The sequence below is a fragment of the Herpailurus yagouaroundi genome, unplaced genomic scaffold, assembly GCF_014898765.1.
Source record: "Herpailurus yagouaroundi ecotype Mexico unplaced genomic scaffold, PumYag 166, whole genome shotgun sequence".
NCBI lineage: Eukaryota > Metazoa > Chordata > Mammalia > Carnivora > Felidae > Herpailurus > Herpailurus yagouaroundi.
Window position 1 is genome coordinate 5,022,860 of NW_024412407.1, and position 12,679 is coordinate 5,035,538.

At 49.9% G+C, this 12,679-nt stretch overlaps 1 protein-coding gene across 2 annotated transcripts in view; it reads left to right on the top strand.

The window, feature by feature from the left end:
- FAIM2 (Fas apoptotic inhibitory molecule 2) overlaps nucleotides 1-5,253 on the top strand; it is a 34,420-nt gene extending 29,167 nt beyond the window's left edge. For both annotated transcript variants that reach the window (XM_040488199.1, XM_040488200.1), the window contains one exon: nucleotides 1,684-5,253. In XM_040488199.1, the coding sequence (XP_040344133.1) occupies nucleotides 1,684-1,833 (150 nt within the window). In that variant the 3' untranslated portion in view covers nucleotides 1,834-5,253. The remainder of the gene's footprint in view (nucleotides 1-1,683) is intronic.
- The last annotated feature ends 7,426 nt before the right edge of the window (nucleotides 5,254-12,679 follow it).

A 12,679-nucleotide genomic window follows, 5' to 3' on the forward strand; every position in this document is an offset into this window, starting at 1 on the left:
GGCCCTTGAGCTCTAGTCCCTTTCTCTCTGTCCCTTTGCCCCACTGCTTCTGCCACACCGAATTCCTCACTTTTCATACCATGGCCCGCGCCTCCCCATGCCTTCTCTGTGTAGCAAACTCCTACTCATCCTTCGAGGCCCAGGCAAAATGTCACTTCTCCTGGGCTACCTTCCTCCTGCTCAAGCAGCCCTAATAATGGAATTTACCAAGGTTTCTTTTTTTTTAATGTTTATGAATTTAGTTTGAGAGAGAGAGAGTAAGGGGGGGGGAGCAGAGAGAGAGAGAGAGAGAGCATCTCTGTACTGACAGCACAGAGACGGATGCGGGGCTCGATCCCACAAGCCATGAGAATATGACCTGTGCTGAAATCAAGAGTCTGACGCTCAACTGACTGAGCCACCCCAGGTGCCCTCTGAGTTTTACTGCAATCGTCTGGAAGTGTTCCCCACTAAGCGGTGAGCCCGGAAGGCAGACATGGTGTTGTCTCTGCCAGCAAATCACTTGCACCAACTCTTGCCCTACACGTATTTATTGCCTAATGAACGTTCCAGAGGACCCAAGGAACACAGGTCTTCCACACACAAGTTACGGAAGAGCCGGGCACAGCCCGGTTAACAAGAATGTGAATGCATTTTAAGAATCCCAATCCCAGGTCGACCAGTGGCTCATAACCTTTGGGTTGCTAGTGGAACTTTTTGGCTTCATTCTCCCAGAAAACTACACCATGCCTGGGAAGTGTCATATGCCATTTCTAGCGGCTGTTCTGCTTCCTATTCTTGGACCCCAGAGAATAGCTAAGTGGGAGGAGTAAGAATCAGTGTCGACAGTAGGAAGGTCTGGTAAGGGGACAGCAGGGTGGCAGAGAGGAGCTGCCTCTAAGGGAATAACTGTTCCTGGTCCATGAGGCCAAGAAGGTGCCCTGGGGAGAAAGTGTTTCCTGGCAGGAGACACATTAACCCCTGGTGCTGCCCATGAACAGTGGAACAGAATGGCTAAGCGTGGGGGCCCTGGTGCCGGCCTGCTCAGGTTCAAATCCTCCCTTTGCTACTTCCCAGCTGTGTAACCTCAGGCGAGAACTTAATATCTTTGGGCCTCGATTTCCTCTGGGAATAATCCCTACTCAAGGAACGTTATTAGGACTAAGTGGGCTAATTTCTGCAAAACACAGAAGAAGTACCTGTTTTCTCCTCACTGTTACATGAAGCATTCACTCATCTTCTAAGGGCAGGGCTCTGCAGCAATGGTGAGAAGACTAGGCCTCAGCTTGAAGGTCCCCTCCTCCAGGAAGCCTTCCCAAGCTCACTGTCAAACTCACATGGGTCGGGTTCCTCTTTACCGGCCACCCCCCTGTGGCACTTCACATTTCTCTTTGGTTACACTCATACTAATAACTAGTTCCCCTCCAGACTCTAAGCTCTATGAGGTCGGGGATCTTGTCTGTCTTGTTCTTTACTATTTCCCTGTGCTTGGCACATAGTAGGTGCTTGGGAAACAGGTGTTAATTAGAGATGGAAGGTGTTGGGAAAGTTCCAGATTCGGGCTGTTTCAGGAGGGTCACTGAGTGGCCAAACCGTATATGATGGTAACAAAATCGGAGAGGGCCTGGGTGGGGACACTGGGCCCCCTTGGTCAGTGTCAGAGTGCTGGACTTTCTGACTTCTCTCTTTTCCCCCTTCCCTCAGTTCCTGGCATTTGACACCCAGTTGCTGATGGGTAACCGACGCCACTCACTGAGCCCTGAGGAGTATATTTTTGGAGCCCTCAACATTTACCTAGACATCATCTACATCTTCACCTTCTTCCTGCAGCTTTTTGGCACCAACCGGGAATGAGGAGCCCTTCCTTCCTTCCTTCCTTCCTTCAAAGAATGTCCCCTTGCTGGTCCTCTGACCCTCCCTGTGCTCCTGCAAGCCCAGATATAAAACTAGCTGCCAGCCCATCCTGTGGCCTCCCCTCAGCCCGACACTCACACCCTCACCCTCTGCAGCTTGTACCCAACCACCAGGGGCCCTGTGGAACTGAGGTCACACCATCCCCTGTGCTGCCCCTTCCCCCCAGTTATATCTCCCAAAGTGGACAGTCAAGGCTGAAGGCTCCCCTGGGTTTGAGGACCCACAGAATGAGTGGGAGGAGCCCGACAGGATTCCAGATGTGGGAAAGGGACCCCAGGAAGCCTGACTGAGGCCTGCACCCCACCAGAGTTCCTCCTAAGACTGCCACAGCTGTGTGACCTTGGGGCACACTGTCCTGTGTCCAATCCACTCCTCCCTTCTTTCCTTCTAGATCAGGCACTGACCCTTGTAAGGAAGGGGGTGGGAGGACAGCTGGGCAATGAGGCGAGGCTGCTCTGCAGGGTGGGGGGATGTGGGGGGACCAAATGGTTGTCCCAGACTGCCAGTCCTCTCTGAGCTTTGGGACTAGCAGCTTGTTCTCGGCACTTGAGCCCTGGGGCCAAGGGCAATGGGAGAGGGACAGGATACCAGCGCCATCTGCACTTGCCTTGGTTTAGCTTCCTGGGCCATGATGGAGCACTGTTGGGGCAGGAGGTGGGGACAGGGGGCTCTGCTCCTAAGTGGGGACCTACCTGTCCTGGGGCTGTAAGGGAGGTGGGAGTCGGCAGCCTGCCGAGAGGCGTGGGCTCTGTAGTAGCACCCATTCACCCAGACCTTCATCTCCCTGGGGGTGTTTGAGGTTGGCAGGACTGAGACCCATATTCCCACATCCTCTTCTCTTGATCCCCTGGGCTGCCCCCGACCCCACGCCTGAGGCTGAGTGGAGTGCTTGGGCCCTAGAGGATTGGATGTTCCTGGAGAGGGAGGGTTATTCTAGCTGCTGAACAAGCCCCCGTGGGAGGGAATCCTGCCCTGCCCCACGGCCTTTGTGCCCTTCTTATTTCCTAAACTCTCCCCCATCTGCTGCCAGGCCTCCTGAGGCCTCAGCTGGCAGTGCCCCCATGTCCCTCCCCCTGGCTTCTCCAGCCATTCAGCCCGGAGTCCTAAGCCGCCTCCATTCCTTATCTCCTTATCTCTCCAATCTGGAAGCTGTTCAGCTGATGCTAACAGCCAGGGCCAGTCCCTCCAGCTGGTCCCATGTGATGAAGTCGGGTCTCCTTATCAGCCTCCAGGCGGCTGCGATCTCCGGCAGGGTGTGCGTCAGCCACCCGGCCCCCTGCAGGCCCTGCTGGGGAGGGGACCAGGGGGCCACACCTGGGGGAAGTGTGTAGCCAGCAGCCGACTCTGGGCCAGTGGAAAGTTACTGGGTGGAGTCAGGGAGGCTCAGATACCTGCACCTTCCCTTGGCCTCTCCCTCCAGGGCTCGCCTCTCTCCCCTGTGCTGGGGGCTCTGTTTGCTCTTGGAGGGAGTGACTAGGTATGTTACCTGTCTGTTTTGACTCTTCCCTCTCCGCCCTTCCTGTTGCCAGCTTCCAAAACACACCGCAGAAGCATTTGAAATTTTGTTCCACCTTGGGTATTTGAGGACAGAGGGAACCAAGAACAGATGGTGGTGTTGGATGAGACAAAGGCAACTGGGAGCATGGCTGGGATGCCTACTCTGTGCTGGTCTAAGTCAGTCCGTGAAAACAATCCTATAAAGGGAGTAGCCTGCATATACCGACTGCAGAGGGAAAAGCTGAGGCGATTGCGGGGACTGGTAACGAGTCCAAGGTCATACAGCTGACAGACAAGGTTGGGGCTGGAATGAGACTGGGCAGTCAGGCCCTGACAGCTCTGGAGATTTGTTGGCCTCAGTGGCCCCCCCGGCCTCCCCCTCCCCCCACTACCACCACCAAATTTTGTACCTTGTAGTTGCCACCTTCTGGGCACAAGATGGGAAACCGGAATCTGGTTTCTGAGTCGCGGCCTCACTGCCGATGGGCTCATGGTATTAAGCTGTGATTAGTTTTGTATCAGCAAGATGGAAGACCATGGCCAGAGAGGTGCCAGAACACTTACTTGCACTGACTTCTTTATGCAGTTGCTACCTTTCTTCACTTCCTCTCCTGAGCTCTGGTCCTAGCTCCAGAGGCGCCACTCCCCCACTCCTTGGCTGCTATTCTCAGCCTGGGCCTTGGTCATGTTTCCCAGAATCCTCCTGTCCAAGTCCTCCTCTTCCTGGGACAGTTTTTGCAGAAATAGGATTGAGAAGCTTAGCCAAGGCTGGGCTCCAAAAGCTTGGGGGAGGAGGTAAGCCCTCAGCAACAAACAACATGACTGGGCAACTTGGCATTCTCAAAGCAGCGTGTGCTGTCCAGTTTCCCGCTCTGGGTCCTGGGAGGGATCCGGGACACAGTGAGCTGGCAGCAGAGTCAGGGCTCGGTGCCCTCGTCCCCGCTGCATCAAGCCCAGAAGGAGCCCCAAGAACACCTGGATGGGCTTGGAAGGAGGAAGGGGGTGGGGGAAGGTGTTACAGGAATGTGGGATTAGGAGAAACCTGAGCTGACCAGGTGCCACAAGCTGCAGAGAGGAGAGACCGCTGGCCCCATACATTTTTGGCAGGGGTGGGGCTGGGCCCAGGAAGGGGTAGTTGGATTTTACAGAGCTGGAGGCAGCCAGGAATCTGACCATCTGTGATGAAGTCGGAGGAAGACAGATCAAGAGATCCTCTCCTGGGATTGTAGCTGGGCGCCTGGGAGGCACAGGGAATTCCCCGGACTCCTGCCCCAATTCCCAGGTGCATGTGTGGCTCCTGTGTTGCCCGTGGAAGCCCAGGAATCTCAGGGGAGTCAAGATCCAACAGATACCCGTATGTTAAAAGGCTCTGCCTGTTGCTCCCTCAGCCTCCTGGGGCCAATTCCAGGAGCTATCAGCTCGCCCGTTGGGGGGGCGGCGGGGGGGCCTGGATTTCACACAAGCCCTTTGCTGCCCCTCGGTGGCCGCCTGAGGAAAAGCAGGGTCTGGTTCTGCAGGGAAGAAGCATAAGGGCTGTGTGTGGCCTGTTTCAGGCAGGATTTGGTTTTCACTCTCGGCTCTTCTCAGACCTCTCTCCTCTTCGGCCTCCGACTGATCCCTTTAGTCCAAGCATCGTCACATCTCTGGGACACTGTTCACCTGTCTGCTGGACACCACCCTGCACCACCCGGCAGCCAGAGCTTTCTCCCAAGTGACTGAGGGCAGACATCCCGACAGACACAGTCCTTTTGGCCTCAGCTCCTCCAAGTTTCCCAGGGTCCGCGCCTGTTCCCTTCCCTGGCCTCACCTTCCTGGTCCGTGACTGACAGGAGATAAGAATAAAATTATGACACCTGAACCATTTCCTCGGCCTGCCTTTTGCTTGTCGCCTCAGATGGCCGGGGAGTCTGTGTGTGAGGTTTAACTCAGATTCAATGTGAAAAGTTCACACCAGAGCTGTTTCTCCCAGCATAGCTAAGTGTGAATTAAATCTCCACATTTATCTTGATGTGGAAAAAGAAACACTGATCTTCCTGTCCGTATATACCCTTTGCAGAGGCTCTTGGGATCCCTGGACCTGTCACAGCCCTACCAGAGGTGCCTCCAGATAGGGAACCTTCCAGGGAAGCCTTTGTGCATCGTTCTGTTAGAAGATGCTTCCTTATTTTGACCCAAAATCTGTTCCTCTAGAAGGAGGGCCTATGTTGTAGCTGGAAGGATCCCCAGGAGCAGTAGCTTTAAGAGTCACCCCTCCTGTGGAGCCTTTCTCAGTCCTTCCCCCAGGTACCCTCACTCACCCCTCCTAGGAGCCCCCCTGCCCTGTACCACCCTGGTTACATTTTAATCGCTCTTTCTATCTCCTTCTATGACACTTGAGCTCCTTGAAGGCATGAACTGTGTCTTGTTCACCCTTGAATCCGCAGGACTTACGGCCAATAGTCTCAATAATGCCTTTTGGATGAACGGAGGGATGAATGAATCTGCGCCAACCCGTTGGTTTTACTGAGGAGGAAACTAAGGAGCAGACGGTGCAGTGATTTGTCCAAGTTTATACACGAGTTAGTGACTGCAAGTGGGACCAGAAGGCACGTGGGGTGGAGATTACACTGCCGAGTTCCTTCAGGGAACTTGGGGCCGAGGGTGCCGTGTGGGAGGGGGACACACCACACTGAAGCAGTGGGAGACAGTCTCCTCCTCTGTGACAAGGTTTTGGTATAAATTCGGCTCTAGCAGGGAAACGAGCAGGGCAACATTGAGGGGACCCTGAAGAGAGAATGAACAGCACGTATTAAGCACTCGCTGTGTACTAAGCACTTCCATAGACAACAAAGATAGGAGAGGGAGAAAACAGTGTTGCAGAACAGAAGACGTAGACGACAGCTCCTGACTACTCAGCTGATGGTCCCAAGTAAACGCTCTTTACAGCATCCCTGGCAGGGAAGCAGGTGCTGAGATGTGGAACAGTGAGGGGAGTGGGGTTCTGAGTCAGGGTCTAGAGCGTATGAAAGGCTGAGCCTTGCAGACTGGTAGAAAGGGAGGGAGGGCTGGCTACATAGGCGAGGTCGGCAACGCGGGCTCCCTCAGCTCTTCCAGCTTCCAGCCAGCCCTTCGGCCCCACTGGGTCTGTCTTCGGCCCACTCATTCTTCTTCCTTCGTTGCCTAGGGCTGCAGTAACAGATGACCACAAACTGGTCGCTGAAAACAACAGAAGTGAGTTATCCTCACACAGTTGTGGAGGCTAAAAGCCTGAAATCAAGGGATCAGTAGGGTTGGTTCCTTTTGGAGGTTCTGGGGGAGAACACATTGTGTGCCTCTCTTCTAGCTTCGGGCGACTCCTAGCAATCATTTCCTTGGCTTGTGGCTGCCCTCCCATCTCCCCCTTTGTCTTCACGTGACCTTTGCTCCTGTGTGTCTGCGTCTTGACTCTCCCTCTCCTTTCTCTTATAAAGCTACCTGTCCTGGATTTAGGGCCCACCCTACGTTCAGGATGATGATTTCTTCTCAAGGTCTTGAATTACGGCTACAAAGACCTTATTTCCGAAAAAGGTCCCTTTCCCAGATACCGGCGTGTTAGAACTTGGACATCTCTGCTTGGATATCACTATATAATCCACTGTACCATCTGCTCCCTTCTGGCAGCTACTGTCTCAAGCGGTGGCCTTCAAGCACATCCATCACCCACACCCCCTGGGGATGGTCCTGGCACCAAGGCTCTTCGTTCACATTCCCAGGCTCCCAAGTTAGGCTGGAGAAATGACAGAGCTGAGCTGACCTGGTCCGCTTCACATATGTCATCTGCTCTCACTCAAGCCTGGCTACTCCCAGCAAACTTATGTTTGCCCTCTTGCTGATTACATACGCACACACACACACACACACACACACACCTACCTACACACAGACACTCATACACACAAAGATCCTTTCTGCCCAGCCTACTAACCCCAAACCTTCTCCAAGATCTCTGGTTTCTTTTCTGGGAAAACTTTGCCAAAAGAAGTGAGCCTTATCCTGTCCCTCCAGAGCTCTACGCCTCTTTATTAGCTCCTTTTTCTCCATGCTAAGGAGGCTAGATGCTCTAGCCAGGAGACCCAGCTGGTCCAGTCTTCCAGCCATGCCCATCAAGGGGCAGCCATGTGAGGGAAGAAGCCATTTTGGAAGTAGATCCCCTAACTTTGGCTATTTCAGCCCCTAGCCATTTGAGTTTTCCAAGCTGAGGCCCAAGACATCATGGAGCATAGACAAACCATCCCCTGTATGCCTCATCCCAATTCCTAATCCACATAAACCACGAGCATAATAGTTAATGCCACTAAGTTCAAAGTAGTTTGCTCTGCAGCAACACAGTTTGGTTGCTGGAAGGGAGATGCTGCCATAGGAAAACTTAAAACATCTGCCATTTCTTGGGCATTCCAGGTAATAGGAGACACCGGCCAGACCTCAATGAGTCTGTTAGGGAAGGCTAGACGGGCTTCAAGGAGAAGGAGACTGCAGGTGAAAGTTCAAGGGAAAGTTGAGAAAAATGTACTTGGAAGCTGGAGGAACAAAGACCCTTGTGTCATGGTAGAAACTTCTGCAAGACTTTTAGCTGCACTAACTTGAAAAATAGAAAAATACCTGACGAACTGATGTCGCTAGCTAGAAAGATTTCCAGGAGGAACGTTGAAAGCGTCAACTGTCTTATTTTGTCTTTGTATCATAAGAAACAGAAAGTGAGAGGAAAGCTAAAGAAGAAATTGTTCTGTTTTTGAGCAGAATTTGGAGGAGGTATAAAAAGGCCATGACAGTCTTTCGAGCTAGCTAAGAATTCTCAAAATAATAAAGGGCCCCATGGCAAAGATCAAACCCAGGACACTGTCAGGAAAACAGTCTCCTGGAGAAGACGAGGCCGGAAGTATGATTGTAAGGTCCTCTTAAACCCTCAGAGGGGTGCCTCGGTGGCTCCGTGGGTCAAGCATTTGAGTCTTGATTTCAGCTCAGGTCACCGTTTCACGGCCAAGGGATCGAGCCCCGCCTTGGGCTCTGCACTGGGCATGGAGCCTGCTTGAGATCCTCTCTCCCTATCTCTCTGCCCCCACCCCCTGCTCACATATACACTCCCTCTCTTGAAGTAAATACATTTAATTTTTTAAAAAAGCCCTCAGAAAGATCTAAAACGGTGCCTCCATGGAATCTTTCAGACAGAAGTACTCCTAGAGTCTTCAAGGCATTCATCGCACAGCCGCTCTGCTTCTAAAGATCTTGAAGAGACTCCCTCAGCAGCCTCACTGGGGGCCCAAGACAGCGGGGGCCTTGTCTCAGAGAGACTTATGAGTGCGAGTTGTCTGATGAAGTGAACTCCAGTGAGATTCATAGCAAAAAGACAGAATATATAAGACTTGTATTGGTTGAAGCACTACCAGCTCAGCCTGTAAAGGAGAGAAATAATACAAAGTGAAAAGCGGCCTTTGGACTCTTGGACTTCTAAGGGCAGGAAGCAGGCTGAGAAAACTACTCAGCTGTAATATGGGCTATTTCCTATAGAAAAGAAAGTGACTCCAAAGGCAAAACCAGAAGGCCAGAGGGTAGAGTTAAGAGCCACAGGTGATCATTGCCAGGGAGCAATACTGGGCCCTAGTCAAGGAACTGGTAACAGGCAGCCAGCTGGAGTTCAGAATTGCTATAACCAATGTCTGCGGTGGACCTCACCCTTCTCCCTTTTGAGCCAGAGCCTCTATTGTAGTTGGCCTACGCCTGTCCAGCTCCTGTACGTTGTGTGTGTATGTAGGTGGGTGGGGGTAAATAACTTGTCTTTAGTTCAGATTAAGAACAGCCTTACCTAAGGAACCAAATGTGAGGAGCTTCACATGCACATAGACTTGATTTAGATGTGATTCTGGACCTCAAACCTAAGCCTGATGTTGTAGTGGGAAGAAACTTTTGGGGGCCTCGGGAGGGGCATGAGGCCGGAGGATAGAATGGAGCAATTTAAAACAATGCCCACAGTTCTTTGACCAATGGAATGTGATGGAAGTGCTCTTGTGTGAGTTCCGTGAGTTTCCTGGTCAGCAGCTGTGGCAGAAGTCCTGGTTGAGCCTGATGGGACCTCCTTGGTTCAGAAGCTCTTCACTGGACCAGTCCCTATGGCACTGGGATGGAATGTGCTGAGTGACCGGACCCGGATCATATATTCATCCCTGAGCTGCACTCACTGATGGGGATAGGGAATATGAGGGATATTTCCCCAAAGGATAATCAGAGTGTGGCTCCCAGAGAATGTTGAATGCCAATCGGCCAAAAACAGCACATGTCGACCACCTTAAGACAGAGAGTCTGTCCTCAGGGAACTCAGCATAGTGGTATGAAGGTGACAGGAAAGTGACTGTAATGTGGTAGGTGCCACGCTAGCATAGTTAGATGAAGAGTTAGAAAAGTCTTCTTGGAGAACTTTGAGCTGGATCTTAAAGGATGAGTCCATTTTATTAAAGCAGGCAAGAGAAAAGAGGGCCTTTCAGACAAAGGATACAGCTTGAACAAGGGCCTGGTGTGTGTGTGTGTGTGTGTGTGTGTGTGTTTGAAGGGCCCAATAACTGACATTGTGTGCCTCTTCTAGCATGATGTATTATCAAGGACGCATTCTACTTATGTAATTTCTACCAAAAAACTCAAAGCCTGAATCTGATACACGAGGAAACACTAGACAAAACCAATCAAGGGATATTGCACAAACTAACTAGCTTGTATTCCTTACAAATGTTCTGCAATGAACAAGTGATAAAGAGCACACTTAACATGATGAGCCCTGAGTAATATGTAGAATTGCTGAATCACTATACCATATACCTGGTACTGGTATAACACTGTTAACTATACTGGAATTAAAATGTTTAATTTAATACAAAAGAGATCTAAAATTTTTTAAAATGTTCTGAAATGTAGGCTTTTGGTGTTATCTCCAAAAGAGACTATAGCTCCATTGAAGCTCAGTGGGTAATACATAAAACATTAATTTGCTTAATATTGATCAAATATACAGATACACACATATATTTTATGTATGCTTACGAAGAAGAAAAAAATCTAGGTGGATATACGTTAAAATGTTCATTGTGGTCATCTCCAGGTGATGAATAAGACTTTGGGTCTTTTCTGGTGGCTTATCTAGATTTACCAATTTTTCTGTATTGAAAAATTACATAACTCAGATAATAAAATATACTATAGGGGTGCCTACGTGGCTAAGTTGGTTATGTGTCGGACTTCGGCTCAAGTCATGATCTCACAGTTTGTGAGTTCAAGCCCTGCTTTGAGTAAGCACGAGCCCAATTGCTCTCTCTCCCTCTCTCTCTGTCCCTCATTCACTTGCACCCTCTCTCTCAAAAAAAAAAATACATTTATACTATAAAGAAAAATTCAAAGAATAAATAGACAACAAAGAGGGAAGAATGATAGGAAAGAAGGAAAGGAGGAAGGGAAGGCAGATGGAAAGGAAATTGGCAGTGTGACAGTGACAAAGTATCACCTACTTGGTGCATGAAGTATCCTTTCCCGAGTCTTACTTTGTTCGTCCTCTTGGTACAACTGTACATTGTTGAGAACCTATTCCTTCTTTATAAACCAAGCATTCATTCAGTTAGGTGGCATTTATTTAGCTGCCAGCACCGTGCAGTTGGGGACGCAAAGACAAGACATGGTCACTTCCTTCAGTAAGTTCCGAGTAACTGAAAAAAATTGCAATGTTGTATGATAAAGGCAGTAACAGACTCACGTAGGTAGAGGGAGGGAAATACTCTTTGTGAAGAAGAGCGTGTGGTGCTGTCCCACAAAAGAGGACACACATGAGCTGGGTCTCAGAAAAGTAGGAATTGCCGGGGTACGGAGGGGGGTAGATGCCAGGCATAGGGAACAGCATGTGCAAGGACATGGAGCTCTCACCCAGCCTCTTCAGGGACTATTAGTGGTTCAGCGTGGCTGGAATAAAGATGTTAGAATGGGGAGGGGAGTGGGCGGAGGAGATGAAGCTGGAGAAACAGGCCAGTGTTTAGAGGACCTTGTGGATCATCTTTGCCACTCAAGGCCGCTCCGTGGGCCAGCAGCCTTGGCATTACTTGGGAGCCTGTCAGAAGTCCAGACCCCAGACCTCCTGAATCGGGATCTGCATTTTAACAAGAGGTTCAGGTGAGTCATGTGCATATTCATGTTTCAGAAGCCCTTTGGACTTCATCCTGTAGATACCAGGGAGCCTGACAGATCTGTCTTCCCTTCATGTCCTTAGTAAGGGAAAGGGTGGGGTTCTTCATCTTCTCTTCTAGGTTTCTTCACCAGCTCCTCTGCCTCCGCTAACCCCAGAACATTCCAGGCCTCCACCCCACTGTTCCCTTCACAGACCTTGCCTCAGCCACATTATCCTCAACACGCCTTACAAAATTCTTGAATGTAGGGAATCCCTTGGGTTTGAAAGATGTAAATGGAAAGGGTAGGATTCTATGATTCTATGGAAGGATACTTTGCATAGTAGGGTGACCTTATGAAACTCATTATGCCCAGGCAGTGGTACATGCTGAAAATGTAAGTAGGTTCAAGTAACATTTAGAAAAATTTACAGACGCTAAGTCCGTAGTGAATTCAGAAGGGGAACTGAGGATGCTTGGAGACATCATTCCTAACCTTTTCTTAGTAATAAGCTGTGTTGGGGGGTTTTTCTTTTCTGACTATAAAATTAATATGTGTGCATTATTGAAAGCATGGGAAATACATTAGAAGAAGAAAATAAAATGGCAGTCAGAGGGAAAAACAAACTGGGAGAGAGATGGAAATCAAGGGCATGAATGTGTGCGCAGACACACACACACACACACACACAAGCACACACACACACACAAACACACACACACACACACACACACACACACACTTCTCTTCCACCCACTCCCTGGCTCCTTCTGATTTGGTTGTCAATAATTGTGAATTAATCAATATTCAACGTTTACCTTATTAAGACTACAAACCCTGTCGACGCTGAACTATGTAGTATACGGTTTCCTTTCTTGCACAATGTTTTGCTTTTCTGGAGGTTAATCGGTTATTGTGGCTAATTGTCCATTTGCTTAATTTCCTATGTCCTTATTAATAACTTACTTTACTACTTACGTGGGTAAATATCGTCTCAATATGTCCAAATATATTAGATGTCCTATCAGTTTTATCTTGTTGACACCTTATTATCTTTCCAAATCTTCTGACTTCTCTAACCTGCACTGGTTGCTCCGAATATCTGTTGTTCAGCTGTTATACAGGAATCCTCGGGCCT